The sequence below is a fragment of the Poecile atricapillus genome, chromosome 3, assembly GCF_030490865.1.
Source record: "Poecile atricapillus isolate bPoeAtr1 chromosome 3, bPoeAtr1.hap1, whole genome shotgun sequence".
In the NCBI taxonomy this organism is placed as follows: Eukaryota; Metazoa; Chordata; class Aves; order Passeriformes; family Paridae; genus Poecile; species Poecile atricapillus.
In genome coordinates this window covers 29476680-29491108 of record NC_081251.1, presented here as the reverse complement: position 1 = coordinate 29491108, position 14429 = coordinate 29476680, and the positions used below count along the sequence as shown (strand labels likewise).

The following is a 14429-nucleotide window of genomic DNA, read 5'->3' as shown; positions in this document are numbered from 1 at the left end:
CTGCCAATGTGTGTTAGCAGGCATTGCTGCTTTTAGAGTATGCCTTTCCTCCGTGCTCTGTTCTGGCTTGGAAGAGGAACACAAGATGGTGGTATAGCTGTATCCAAAGAGAGAAGTGCATCAAGAGAGTTATTATAGCAGAAACAAATACTTTAAACCAATATGTAAGTCATGGCTGTTCAAGGAATGCTTTTCTGTATGTAGTACTAGGCTACAGAACCCAATACAGAGTTCCTTGCAGTGACGTTGCCATGCTGACAAAGTTGATCTTTCCACTTACTGTAAGAAAATCTGAGATACGTCTCAGTAATAGAAGCACAATTTAGCTTCCACTCAAGATTTCTGGTATATCTGTCAACGATCATACATCTTCACAAGCCTGACCTGCCAGCAAATCTAGGATGGCAGAAATCTGTAACACAGAAACAGCTTTTCACTAGCTCACAAAAAGCTAAGTAGATTAGGTCTAACATTGACCTCTGCTATGGTTTGCTTTTTTATCCTTTAAAGGTTATATTTGGCACTTGTATTAGAAAGATTATGCATCACTCCTTTCCTGTTTGCTCTCCTGCAATCTGCAATACCATTTTAGCATTAGGACTGTGCAAACGACTCAAACAAGCAAGGCTTCAGTATGACTGTGCAGGGGAAGAAAGTGAAAGGAAGGGATTTTTAACTCTTTGGTTTTATGCAGGATAAATGAATTCCATCATAAATGCCTCTTTCTGAACACATTTTGCAAGAAAAAAATATTTATGAAATCTATGCAGTTTTTGGTTTGGATGAGGGTAGATGACTGACATCTGTTTAATTTTATTCATTGTATCCCATGCAGCAGTGCGTTATTCTCTTCTCTACATATAAGATCAAGTTGAAGCATATGAATCAAATGTTCAGATGCATAAAACACTAGCCTTTATCACTAGCCAGGTAAGCAAAAGAAGGGATTATAATTTTTTTGTTTTATATTAGGAATGTAAAGCAGCAGATGTTTACTTAATCCACAAATAGCTGTTCTGTATTTGCACATAATAGCATTTTTACAATACAATATACAGAGAGTTTTACAAATATAACTGAGTCTTCCTCTACCAAAAAAAGGCTGCTTTCATTGAAGACTAATATACATTCATGCCTGACTTGAATTTTAAATTCTTTACATTTTTTTAAAAAAATAGAGAAGGAAAAAAAAAATCCCAAACCTCTTAGATCTGAGCTAAACCCTTTAGTTCTTCATATTACAAATCCTTTCATAAAGTCATGTATTTTCTAATCTTTTTAATTCTTCAGTCAACTCATCTGAACTACAGCTGAGTGCTCATTCCAGTGCTGGGTATAATCCTCCCCATCATTCAGACAGTTGGCACATGCTTCACACAGTCCTTCATCTTTCAAATTACCCCTCCGAGACAGAAATTATCCCTTCTTCTACAGAGCATCACGCATTTTGCAAAAGGAATGAAAGCACAGTATTCACAGCTAGCATACATGGCCAGTCTTTCTTTGAAATGTCAATTTCTGCTTCCTCTGCTGAAGTTTCCATTTTGTTCTTTCCCTCCTGTGTAGTCCCTCCTACTTGTGGATCCAGTCCTTTAATTTTTGCTGCAACAAAAGGCTACCAGTAGTAGATGTTTGATACAGCAGATACACAGATCAATTATTTTCAACTATAATTCTGATCCAGTAACCTGCTATGAAAGAGTTAATAATGTCTGAGGACAGAGTGAAAATTTCCCATTCCCCTCGTTAGTTACTCACAGGAGGTCCTGGTGGCCCTGGTTTTCCTGGGAGGCCTGGTTTGCCTCGTCTCCCCTGGAAAAAAAAAATAAAAAATTACAACAGACATTTATAAATGCTGTGGTTAGGAACTGATTTGGAATAAGAATTTTAAGAAAAGATTTATTGTCTTACATATTAGCAAAAAAAATCAAGCCCATTCAAAATGAGTACTCTGTTTCAGTCACTGCAATACTATCTGAGTAGTTCTAGGATTGCTTTTAATAGTTATAACAAACTATATTTTTTATCCCCATCCTGGTAACAATGTCACATTTTAAAGCTTTGTCTTAAATATGAGTGTACTTTTTATTAACAAAGTATCTTGATGAGGTGTAAAGAAATTATATTTGTATGAATACACTGGAGCTTGAGATGTTAAACTATGCTGCAGCAGTCTGACTTGCACAGTTAGTACACATGTGCAGTATACTTCAATTAACAAACACACATACCCTTCTTCTCTGGGATGTGATAATGAGCAAAAAAGCCAGAGATTATTTTGCAAAAACAATTCACCTTCTTTGTGAAATTAGTACCATCTGTGTATATATAATGCACATGCAAAATCATTTGCATTAAAATGTAAAGTCCATAAAAGTCTACTTAAGGGAGACTTTCAACTCAGTTTCTAAAAACACATGCATATGTAACTATTACAATTTTTTAGTACAGAGTTTGTATGAGCAACTGTTTTTACATATGTTTTTTTTTTTAGGAAGATCAACATAAAAATGGAAGTAATTTACAGGAATTAACATCTTTATTGTCAAGCTGAAATCTGATGCACATTTTTTATAAACACAGCTGATAACAACTAAATATCTAGGTACAAAGGGCAAAGAAAAAAAATATTATATCCATTAAGAGTAAACTTTTCCCTTGCATATGGCAAATGTAAATTAATGTTAAAGCATTAAGGGGGGGTGTCCTGCCGAAGTCTTGGCTTAAAAAATGAAAAAATGAAAATTCTGGCTGACAGCTCACAATTAACACATAGGGATATTTCTGTAAGCTATGCTCCCTACTTCTAAGCCTGCTTCTGTAGTTTATTAAATAACAGTGTCACATAGACGGCAGAAGTATTCTAGGAACAGAAAATGTAATCCATTTTTGTTATTTCCAGGTAAGAGCACTGATCTGTAGGAAAACCCTCTCATGATCTGCTTTTCATTAATCTTGATCTATGCTGAGGGGAGGACAGCAAGGGTGGAAAATCCCTCTCCCTCACACCTTGCAGCTCTCCAGAGCAACCTCTTGCCTAGAAGCCAGGGACTCTTCTGAGAGAGGTGGGTATCTCAAGGCCTTCAAGCTGAAGAAGAAACAGAACAAAGACTTTGTGGATGTGTTCCAGTCATTTCGTTGTGCCACACAACTTGTACACTGCTACTACGGATTTATGAATGTCCTCAGTCAGTCAGCGTGTTTTAAGGGCAGCGTGAAACAAAACCACCTCAGAATATTTGGAGTGCCAAATTCCTGGGTCTTAACTAGCTGAGACATATGTTATGTGCTGAGCTGTTTAATCCCACCAGTACTTGCACATGCAGGGCTCTAACTGGGCCAGCTAAGGGTAAATTTTCAGAACCAAAATACAGGACTATGTGCCTAGACTGGGCGCAAGGCTGTACTGGCCCCTACTGCTTCTGTGCTGGTAACACTGTCCCTGCAGCCTCAGGACCAGCTGGAGCTGGGATCTCAGCTGGGATAAGGGGGACCAGGGTTTGACTTTGGTCAGCTCACTGATGAAGTGCACTGAGCAAGTCTGACAGGGTACAGCAGCAGGAAAGGCACATGTGCACAAGCAAAGGGGGTGGCAGCTAGCTACATCTATATTATGGACTCATCTCTACTCTACTCTACAGGTGGAAACTGATATTTCCTGACTTTTCTTTTAAAGGAAAAAGAAACAGTAAACCTCCCTTAGAAAGTAGAAAAAAAGACTGAGAGTTAATAATGTAATAAACAAAGATATATTGCTCCATACTTTTTAAATAGTCCCTCTGAGTTATAATGGTCTACAGTGTTGACTTCTTGAAGCACCTTCCTTTTCCTGTTTGAACTTATTTAAAGTATCCTGAGGATGACACTTAAAGTCACAGCAGTCTAAACAAAGTATCAAGGAAGTGTCAGGATGAAGAAGACAGGGCTTTGACTGGCAGACACAACTGTGAACGAGGTGTTAATTACACAGGAAAACATGGAATATGTTGGGAAGGCAATTTTATCTCTGTTTACAAGATGAACTAAAATGTGATTTATGACATAACAAAGACAAAACTTTCTGAAAAAATAAAAAACAGCTATAAAAAAAGAATTGTCATTTATTAATTACTAGAACACATACCCAGTGAAACACAGAAGTAACATTTGTCCCACTTTTTAATCATCGTTGTATTATTAGCAATTATGCAATGTTGCATGTAAAACAACCACACAGATCAGTATGAGGCATAAGCTTTTTATAGAGTAATAAAAGTTATTTTTTCGCCTCCGAGCACCTTCATAAACTGTTTGGTATTTTAAATTTAGTACAGAAATGTATGAAAGGCCACTACCTTTCAGCAATGCCTTTCAGATACAGAGACTTCAATGTTAGGAATACCCAAAGCTCCACCTACTTGTCAGCACTCCTGCTTCTCTATGACTTGTCAGCATCAGCAGGGAAAAAAATAAAATATATACTATAGTAACAGTGTAAGAAAAAAAAAAAGTTCATATATTTTTAGGGTAATTAAAACAATTAGAAGAATGTTTTTGACAAGCCCATTATGATGTTGCCTTGAGCAGACGATGAGCCAGACCATGACTAAATATTTACATTTTGATTTTGAGTCATCCTTCTGGCAAGAAAGAAGTGAAAAACATCTCAGTGCCCTCTCTGGTTTATAGAGTGGGCTCAGCAGAGAGCCACAGTACCCAGCTCCTGCTCAGCAGTGGGTCTTGGTAGCCCCATGAGAGCCGTATTTAGTGCCACTCTGCTGTGCACTGGGCTGACAGCCCACATAGGAGGCCTGTTACCTTTATTTAGCTTAGATCATGGAGCAAATATTGAGGTTATAAAACCACTCAAAATATAAATAAATGTCCTAGGCATCACATTGTTCCTTTAACTAAATAAAAAATTCAATACCACCTACATTCTCTTAAAAATTATACATGGTGTCAACAAGTTGTCTAATGTTACTTGGAATACCTGAAGAAGACCAAAACTGTTGCTGGTTATTCCCTTTAGTGCTTATATTTTTGCTGCCAATCAATGTGATCAGAAGTTTTCTAAATGTTACTGATATTGTATGTTGTTCCCTTCACTCCTGAAATGCCAGCCCTCAACTAATTTGTACAGCAGGCTACTTTCCTCTTTCCCTAAGGACAGGCTTCAGCTAGATCATTCAAATGACAAATCATTCAAATAACTACTGCGTGGTTAGGGGCAAAAAAAGTAAAAATACCAACAAAAAAGTAAATGAGAGATTATGTGCTTCAGGAAACCCGGCTGAGTGCCTAGCAGAAGTATGTGGTCAGTTGCATTCTTTATTCCTCTCTTCCTTCGCCCCTTCTGTGAATTGAAATGACTTGATGAGCTTTGCCTGACATGAGATGGAAAGCTGTTCAGAAGAGAGACTCTGGCCATCCCTCCATAGGCTTTGTGCTCTGGTTCTGACTGCTGCCCCTGGGTGCTGCTGCAGGTCCAGCACACAGCCCAAGAATTCAAAATCTGTATTGTAACTCCCTGCTGTATCATGACATATCCATCTATTCACATCTCCCTAAACTTTAGAGGAGTAAGATCTCTAATCCTAGTGTTTTAAAATAAACTGTGGATTATTTAAGGATAAAATCAAGCAGTTATGTAGGAACATTACATGATTTATGGAATTAATAATTTAAAGACTCTATGCTTGAATATGAAGGCAAAAGTTCTTAGAATAAACCCATGTGAATTTTCAATGGAAAGTGATAATTAGTGGTTCTTGAAACACATCAGCATATTTCAAAACAAGAACTAGTTCCAGAGAAAGTAGAAATCTGGGCTTTAAAGTCTTAACTATCATAGTTGTTATGCAAAATTAATGAGGTTTATGTAATTTGTTTGCCAAACTAAACTATGATTCTCTTGGTTAATCCTAAAAACCAGACTTAAAAAGGCACAGGTATTACCAAAACAAGAGGTGGGTGGGGAGTTAAAGACCCCTGTCTCATGGTGCCCAATGCACAGATGCCCGTCAACACTTTGGGAACCTAAACGCAGCCACACGGATGGAGCTCTGGGCAGTTAAAAAACTGTTCCTCCAGATGCCCAAAGCTGTCACCAAGCAGCCAGACAAGTTCCAGTGCCTACACTAACTCAGACTCCAGCAAGAGTTGGAATATTCTCTCCCCTAAATTGAAAATCTAAGTTGCAGACAATGAAACCTCGTTAACTTCAGTAATACAGTGTTAGGATTTGAATGTGCAATCCCTTCTTCCGTCCTATTAACTTTGGCCTTGAGGACATATTATGGTAACCAGTATATTACAAATTAACCTCTGTATTATTAGATGTTAAACCTGAACAAAATCACAGGAAATAAGGCCAGAAGGCAAGAAATTAAGCCATTTGTGAAATCAAGTGCAAGTCTGTTCATCATACCCCACTAAAACCTTTCACAGAAACACGGCTCACAGAAGAATAGAGCACACCTAATCCCCTGCTTTGGGAGAAAAGTCAGTAGGGAGCTCCTCACTAATGCAGAAGCATTCCTGCACTCAGTCTTGGGTCCCCAGAATAATTTTAGGAATGATTTACAAAATCTCTAGTTTCTTCATTGTGGCATGCTCAAATGGAATGCCTAGCCAGACTAGATAAAATTGAAATTAATTTAACAAACAAAAAAAGGTCCTAAAACAGGCATAGCAATGCCAAGAAGTTGAATGCCATGACCTCTTTTGCCAACAAATCACTAGACAAAATCCAACACAATTTTTCAAGTGTATCCATAAAAGCTCAATTTTGCTTCAAAATCAAAGAAATATTTTCAACGGTATTTAGATAGTTTATACTTTAATTTTCAGATATAATTTCTTATTCTCTCATGTTTCCATACCTTTGGCTAAAAGACACTAAAAGAAATATTAGTATTTAGAGTATTTGGAAGAGAATCTGAAATTCCAAATGAGCCTCTTAAAAGTTAAACCATTTCTGCAATTCCATTAAAAGTTAGATTTTAATTTCTACAATGGAAATTAAGAAGGGAAAAACCAGAACTTTTCTAATTGGTAAATCTGCCTTTAGTCTCCTAAATTACAACCTCGTCATTCCATTTTTAAATGCCAAAGTGGGAGAAAGAAATATTTTTTAAGCTGTATCCTAGTTTACTGGATATGTACTTCAAGGTAGAGACATTCTGACTGAAAAACTGTTTTACATTACGGATTTTTGGACTGTTAAATGTCGAAGTGAAGGAACATACAGAACTCTAACTTAAAGATGAAATCAGATTGGAGCTTTGAATGTTTAAAAACAACTTACATCAAAGTCAAGAAGGAATGAGAAGATTAAAAGATTCCAAAACTCCAGAGATTTAGCTGTGAAGAAAATGTTTTGCATTGTGCCAGCAGGCTGACCTGTGATGACATTATCGTTGTTCTGTAAGGTTTGTTTTATAATTGTTTAAGTGCAACATTAACTCACTGAACTAGAAAACAAATTATGTCAAAGAAATATTTAAGTTCTACAAATCAGATAAATGCAATCTGAATTTAAATTGTTTGTTGCCACTCTAAATAATTATGTTAAGAAAATCTAACAGCTCTCCATCCATTTATTTATGAAGATTTTCCACTCTGTCAAACTAATTTTATTCATGCTTGATTAGAAAAACTTGTAATCTCAGAGAGTAAACTGATTATTAACATGAGGCAAATATTGCAATTCCACAGGGTTCCTCCAAACATGTAATTTTAGCGAAATCAATGTTGAAATACTAGATATGACAACAGATTCTCAATTTTATGAGGTGTTTAATTTATTATTAAGATAGTGCTAAAATAACTTCCTCTTAAGTGAAGTATTTGGTATTATAAACACAACTATTGGAAATAAGGAAGTTCTTTCAAAAATATTTACTTTAGGACACCTGCAACATCCCAAGGAAGACAGAGTCAAGGATATGGCTGTGGTATTGTAGAAAGATTTTTAAATGCTTGAACCCAATTCACCACTGGAACCAGGGAAACCACCATGATGGAGAAATAATCTGTTTAAATACATATAAAAGACTTAATTTATTTTTTTTTTATTAATCCATAAAAATGAATTTTTTGGCGGCTATGTTGAGAATAAGAGCTAGTAAAATAAAAACCACAGAATTGTCTGGGTTGGAGGAAACTAGTATAAGATCTATACTATACTAGAGATCACTTAGTATAATCCCTGTCCTCATGCAGGATCAATTGACTAGGACTGTGTCCACTCAGCTTTTGAATATCTCCACAGATGGAGGCTCCACAGCCTCTCTGGGCAACCTGAATCAGAATTTGTTTTGGTTTCTTTGGGATTTTTTTGGGTTTTTTTTTTTGGTTTTTTGTTTTTTTTTTTTAATTTCCTACCCATTGCCTCTTGTCCTGTCACCATCTACTACTGAGGAGAATGTGTCTCCCTCTTCTTTATACGCTCACATCAGACATTTACACACTGATTAGATTCCCACTGGGCCTTCTCCCGGCTGAAGAGTCCCGGCTCTCAGACTCTCCTTTCACAGAAGTTTCTCCAGCTGCACTTTGACATCCCTGAAGAAGTCTGTATCTTTCCTGAGGTGGTCTCAGCAATGCTGAGCAAAGGGGAAGGATACCTCCCCTGACCTGCTGGCAGTGCTCTTTCAAATGCAGGCCAGGATATTGTGGCCTGTTTTGTGCCACAAGGATGAGCTGCTGGCTCATGGTCTGCTTATTGTCCAGACAATTTTACACAAAGCTTTCCTCCAGATAGTTTGTTTCCAATGTATGCTCATACCTGAGGTTATTCCTCCCTAGATGCTGAATTTTGCATTTGCTGTTGTTGAACTTCATGTGATTTCTTCTGCCCCAGTTCTGTGCTGCATTCTGCCCCATTGTCCAGGCTGTTAATGAGGACACTCATTACTGTACTGGCTCCAGCAGCAACCCCAGGATGCACGACTCATGATTTGTCTCCAAGTGCACATTGTGCCACTAATGAAAAATTTCTTGTTTTTCAGATGGTTTTTAATCCATCTCACCATCCACCCATCTAGCCTGTACTTCGTCAGCTTATCTATGAAGATAATGGGAGATAATATCAAAGGCTTTGCCAAAGCCGAGGTTGGCATCCACTGCTCACCTCTCATCCACCTAGCTAGTCACATAGTAGAAAGCAATATATTTTGTCAAGCAAAATTTTTCTTTCATAAATCCATGCAGACTATCCCAATCATCTTCTTGTCCTCCATGTGTTTGGAAATGGTTTCCAGGAAGATTTCCTCTTTCCCATTGCCAGCGATTGAGCTGAAGCCTATTGGCCTGTAGTTCCCCGCACCTTCCTTTGTGAAGACAGAAGTGATATTTGCCTTTTCCAGTCTTCATGAGTCTCTCCCAGTCACCATGACCATTCAAAATAATCAAGAGGGGATTGTAATGTGTGAGCCCCTATGGACTTAGACAGCTGTGTCCTCCATCTGGGTACAAAAGTCTGACAGCAAACAGCTGTCAGTGCTCCTTTAGTAGCACTTGGGTCCTGTGCCTTGTGACCACCATCTCTGAGTATGTGCATGCTGAACAGAGAAGGTTTGCTGGCCTCTTTGTGCCCTCCTGCATGAATTGCTGTGCCACCTGCTGCCTCTACTGGCTGCTTCTGCCATGGTTGCACAAACTGCTCCTACAGAGTCCTCATCCTGGCACGGGCCAGGAGGAGCCTGACCTCGCTGCTGTGGCACCCGCTGTTCAGGGACAGCTGGAAGAGTTTGTCAGGAGCTGCCAGAGCTGCCCTTACCTTCTCCTCACCTGGAAGCAACAGGCATCCTCAGTGTCCTCAGAACCTTCCCAAAAGTGCCCAAATCTCACACAAAGTGCCTAGGAGCTCAAGAAGGCATCAAGAGGATTGGAAAGAAGCAGAAGCTGCTGCACAAATTGCTGTGTATTTCAGCTGCATGCTGGGCCTGGCTCTTCTAGAGGCCAGCTGAGAATGCAAAATCACCCCGTCTAGATTTCACAGTATAGCTGTCTAATAAAATTGCCTTGATCCTTTGCATTAAGAAAATTTTTGGAATTCACTGAAGTATTATATTTTAAAAATTGAATAATTTTCAGAAAAAAAATAGTATTTATAAAAAAAGAACCAAGTTCACGGAAAATTCCTGCTACATAGTTGGATATCCAACCGAAATGAAGCATTACTTTACAAAACATTTGGAATTTTATTTTGGAAATATAAGTATCGCATTTAACATAGTAAAAGCAGAGACTGGGAAGCTCCCTGCAGCCTGTAAACTATAGGTAGTAGAAATTTTTAAGAGTACACAGCAACATGGCAAAATTATTTTAAGACTTCAGAAAATTATTTGCATGGCAGCTGAAAGCCCCTACTTGAATTTTTTCATAAATTAATGGAATGGTGATTTGATTATAGAGAAAAAACTCAAAAAAACTCGAAATACCCCTTCAATATAAAGAAGACATTAAGATACCCATTTGCTGGGGGCTAATGGAGGATTAGCTACAGACACAGTGTAAAATAAAACACATATCTTGAAATGTGTGCTTGACAAGAAACACTGGAAGAAGGAATTCAAGGAGACTTGCAAACAGTCTATTCTTGATGTTCTTTGAAGTGGAAACTGGACTTCTGCAAAAGATTAGCTTACCTAGAAAGTACAGGATTACTGAGAAAAGCAATAGTTCTGCATAACACAGGAATCCAGGAAGATGGCGCAGGAGTCCACTGTAGTTTAAATTCCATGCAATGCTAGGTTAGTACCCAATCTCACTATTGCTTGTGGGTTGGTAATATTGGACCAGGGACTTTTCTGAGTAATGTGTAATTACCTTCTGAAGCCCCTGATGTCATTCTGAGCAGTTGTATAATAGTATCAAGTTGCTGCAGCAGTAACATGCCTGAAGACAACATGAGGGGCACTGAAAAAATTATGTTTGAACATAGTGCCTGCCCACAGAGTAGTCTAGTGTTTCTCAAGCAGGAATGAGGGAAAAGGAATGAGTAGCTGTTTCTACTGGCCCATTTCTTTCAGTGACCAGAACTAAAACCCAAAGCTCCTGCTGAGTAAGGTCTCATGTCTAACACAAACCATTAAGGATCAAAAACCTTAAAAAATGTTATACAAAGTAACTACTTGTAGAGCAAAAAGAAACACTAGACTTTTCTAAGAAGAGCAAACATTTGAAGACTCCTTCAGCCCATAGGAAAACTACAAATGTGAGTGGTGAGTGGCAGTGGGTATCTTGGCAAAAGGAGAAACACAAAGGCACTACACGCTCACACAAAATTTAACTACACTCACTGATGACATTATGACAGCCCTTTAAATGAGTATTGTATAAGTCTCAGGTTGACTAAACAATCAGAAATAAGTTCACTGTGCACTCTTTGAATGTGGCCAGGTTGTGATGTAACCAAGTTATGATGTCTTCTGCCACGACAATTACTTTGCCTTCAGAGTAACACTCTAATTAAGGATGGAAAACATATCATGAATTATTGAATATCTTGTAAGATTTTTTGTAGAGATACTGAAAATTCTGTGAAGTTTCATTTGTGTAGATGAAGCATGGTAGTAAACCAAGCAAAACTGAAAACAAATGCCTTCACTTGATCTTAAAACTCTGTTCCTCCCTCCTAAGTACTGTGCAAAGGAAACAACATATATAAGTCCATTATTTTTACCCATTGCTCATGAAGTTTGCTCTCCTTCATAAACTAGCCACATTCACAAAGAGAAGAGATAATAAAGGAGATGAGAGGGAAAGGTGTCACAGTAAGTGAGGAAAGAATGGGAACTCATGAATCTACTCTTAGAGACACAACCAATACTCTTGATAAATGCTAGACTATTAATCCATTTGTTTATCCAGAAAAGAAATATTTACACATTTTGCTACTAGAGTAGTATGAGAGAACTAATATGATTTTGAATCCAATTTATACTTATCATCACACTAATTGTTCTCAATTACTTCATTATTTGAAATTTTTTTGCAAATTTGCAATTTTCTGTTAAATAAAGACAAAAAATAGAACCTGGGCATCCTGATACAGGGTCCTTTAATGCTGCACAAAACTAGTCAAAGAATTTTCAGGGCTTCATCTCTCTCCTTCTGAATGACCTTCCCACACTAAATTTCTGTAATCATATCACTCTAGTGTTCTGCTTTCTGCAAACCATTTAATATTTTCGGATATCTGGAATGCATCCAGGGAGACCAACTAAGATAGAAGATATTACATATACTTCTGTGGTCAATTTCCATTGCTGACCATCATTTAAACAAGTAAGAACCAAAACTGATCTTCGATGTGGGAGTAAGATGATAACCCATTATGACCATACAGTAGTAATATACTATATTACTATATTATATATACAGTATAATATATCAAAGGCACATAAAGTGACATATTCAGTATTTTAATAATCATGCACGGGCTCAAATGACACCAGTAACTCTGTCTCCAGTGCATCTATCAGAAAAAAGCTGTTACCATCTTATTTGAAAAAATGTATTGGTCCCCCTTTACACTTGAAATAATTAAACTATTGACTTAATCTAATTAAGTAATGATGTAAATTTGCATTTCTAAGACAATTTGAGGTGTATGTCAATAAGCATTTTAAGGCTGACATAACTTTGAACTCAAAAACTACAGTTCAGTTGCTTTTATATTTATTATAGTAATAACAACATTTATTCTATTTCTATAATAATTATTATATATATTTTTATGATGTAACTTTTTGTGCAGATTATTCCTGTGAGGTGAAAGAGATACTACTCAGACTTATTCCTCTCAGTAAGGGTACAATTTTCTGAGTTCCATCTCTACTGGTTACGGGGATATGGGAGCCCACTCAAGGACAAGGCATGTTTGGTATTCCTTAGTAGTTCTAATATTGAACCCTGATCTGAGTTGATATAATAAAACCTCACTTAAAACACTCTGAAAATGAAAATGCATACTGTTTTCCTTGCTTTTCTACTTATTTTCTATTGCCATTTACCTGTCACTACTAGCTCTAACTTGAGCCTTCTATATGTTTCTTCAATATCACCATTAACACTGTTAATTCTCCTCAGTTCCTTGATTCAATGTGTACTCCTAGGTCTATTAGTTACATACTATATGATTGTCCTCTCAACTTCATATCAATCTAAGACCAATTTTTAAAGGTGTTGAACACTTAAAAATGCTCAAGAAGTAGGTGGGAATTTAAATTTTGAATATAGCAAGTGCTGTATGAGTAGCAATTTAAAATAAAAGTTCATGTTCTCAAAGTGTGGCATCCTAATTGAACAGATATTTTCTGGTGTTTCTGGAGTGGCTTTTTTTCCCCTAATGCGTTACAGTTCCAGTCTTCATAATGGACAGGGTATCGCTTTTAGGTCTGAATAATATGTTGGAAAAAATTTTATTAGCTAGTTACACACTCAATAATAGGTTTTAATCTTCAAAAGACAGACCACAAGGAAAGCAATAACTTAATATAATGTGAAAGATTTGGAGGATCTGCTGAAAGAGGAACAGAGGAACATGACATTTATAATTGAATAAAAAGGAGCATTTAATAGCCATTAGATGTGCACTGTCCTGTTTGTCATTAAACAGAGCAGAGATCTTGTTACAACTGGTATGCTATTGTGTAATTAAATGTATTGGAAATGCAAAAGCACATGGGAGTTGAATTGAGACTGCCAACAATGTTGTTAATGCTTGGGCGGGAGTGGTCAGCAGAAGGAGTATTGTTGTGAGCATTTCACTGGTAGAAAGATAAAGACAGATGCTGAGGCTCCAGTCTGCTGTTCCCATCGTTTGGCTCAAGGCAGCTGTGTGCATGGCGAGATTACAAAACCATCAGAGCTCCCATTTTTATAGAGGCTGGAGTGTGACAGCAGCTCAATTTTATGTGTGAGTAGGAAAATATCCACAATGAAAGTACCAACCCACTAAACACTACTGCAAACTGGAAAAAAAAATAAAGTATTTCCAAACGCATTTATCTACCATTAAATATAATAGTGTGTTAACTGAATTTTTGCAGAAAAAAATGAAGAAGTTCCATAAGTGAAGTTTCTAAAACATGAGAATGTTTTTAACTGTTCCTAAAGGACAATCTGTCTTTTTGCAGATTTAATACTCCATAGAACAACTCTAAAATATGCTAAAAGGGGATACAAGTGTCTTTTCACAGTATCCTATATATTTAATTGTTTAACTGTAATAGCCATGGTAATTATAAAATCCTTAATAAGGACATTGATATGCTAGTAAATGTGCTTTAATAACATATTCATCACACAGCTTTTAATTCTCCATTACCACACTGACTTTTTCTGAACAGGTTCTCAATCCTTAGTGAGAAACATAAATAAACTCAGCTTTCACATCTTCATGTTCAACTTAAATGGAATTTAGTCCTCTTTTTAAA

At 37.1% G+C, this 14429-nt stretch overlaps 1 protein-coding gene across 7 annotated transcripts in view; it reads right to left on the bottom strand.

Annotated features, from left to right (window-relative positions):
- COL19A1 (collagen type XIX alpha 1 chain) overlaps window positions 1-14429 on the bottom strand; it is a 186383-nt gene that overhangs the window by 63645 nt on the left and 108309 nt on the right. For all 7 annotated transcript variants that reach the window (XR_009277161.1, XM_058834718.1, XM_058834720.1 and 4 more), the window contains one exon: window positions 1759-1812. Coding sequence is in view for 6 of the 7 variants with exons in the window: in XM_058834718.1 (XP_058690701.1) it covers window positions 1759-1812 (54 nt within the window). In the remaining variant the exon portion in view is untranslated. The remainder of the gene's footprint in view (window positions 1-1758; window positions 1813-14429) is intronic.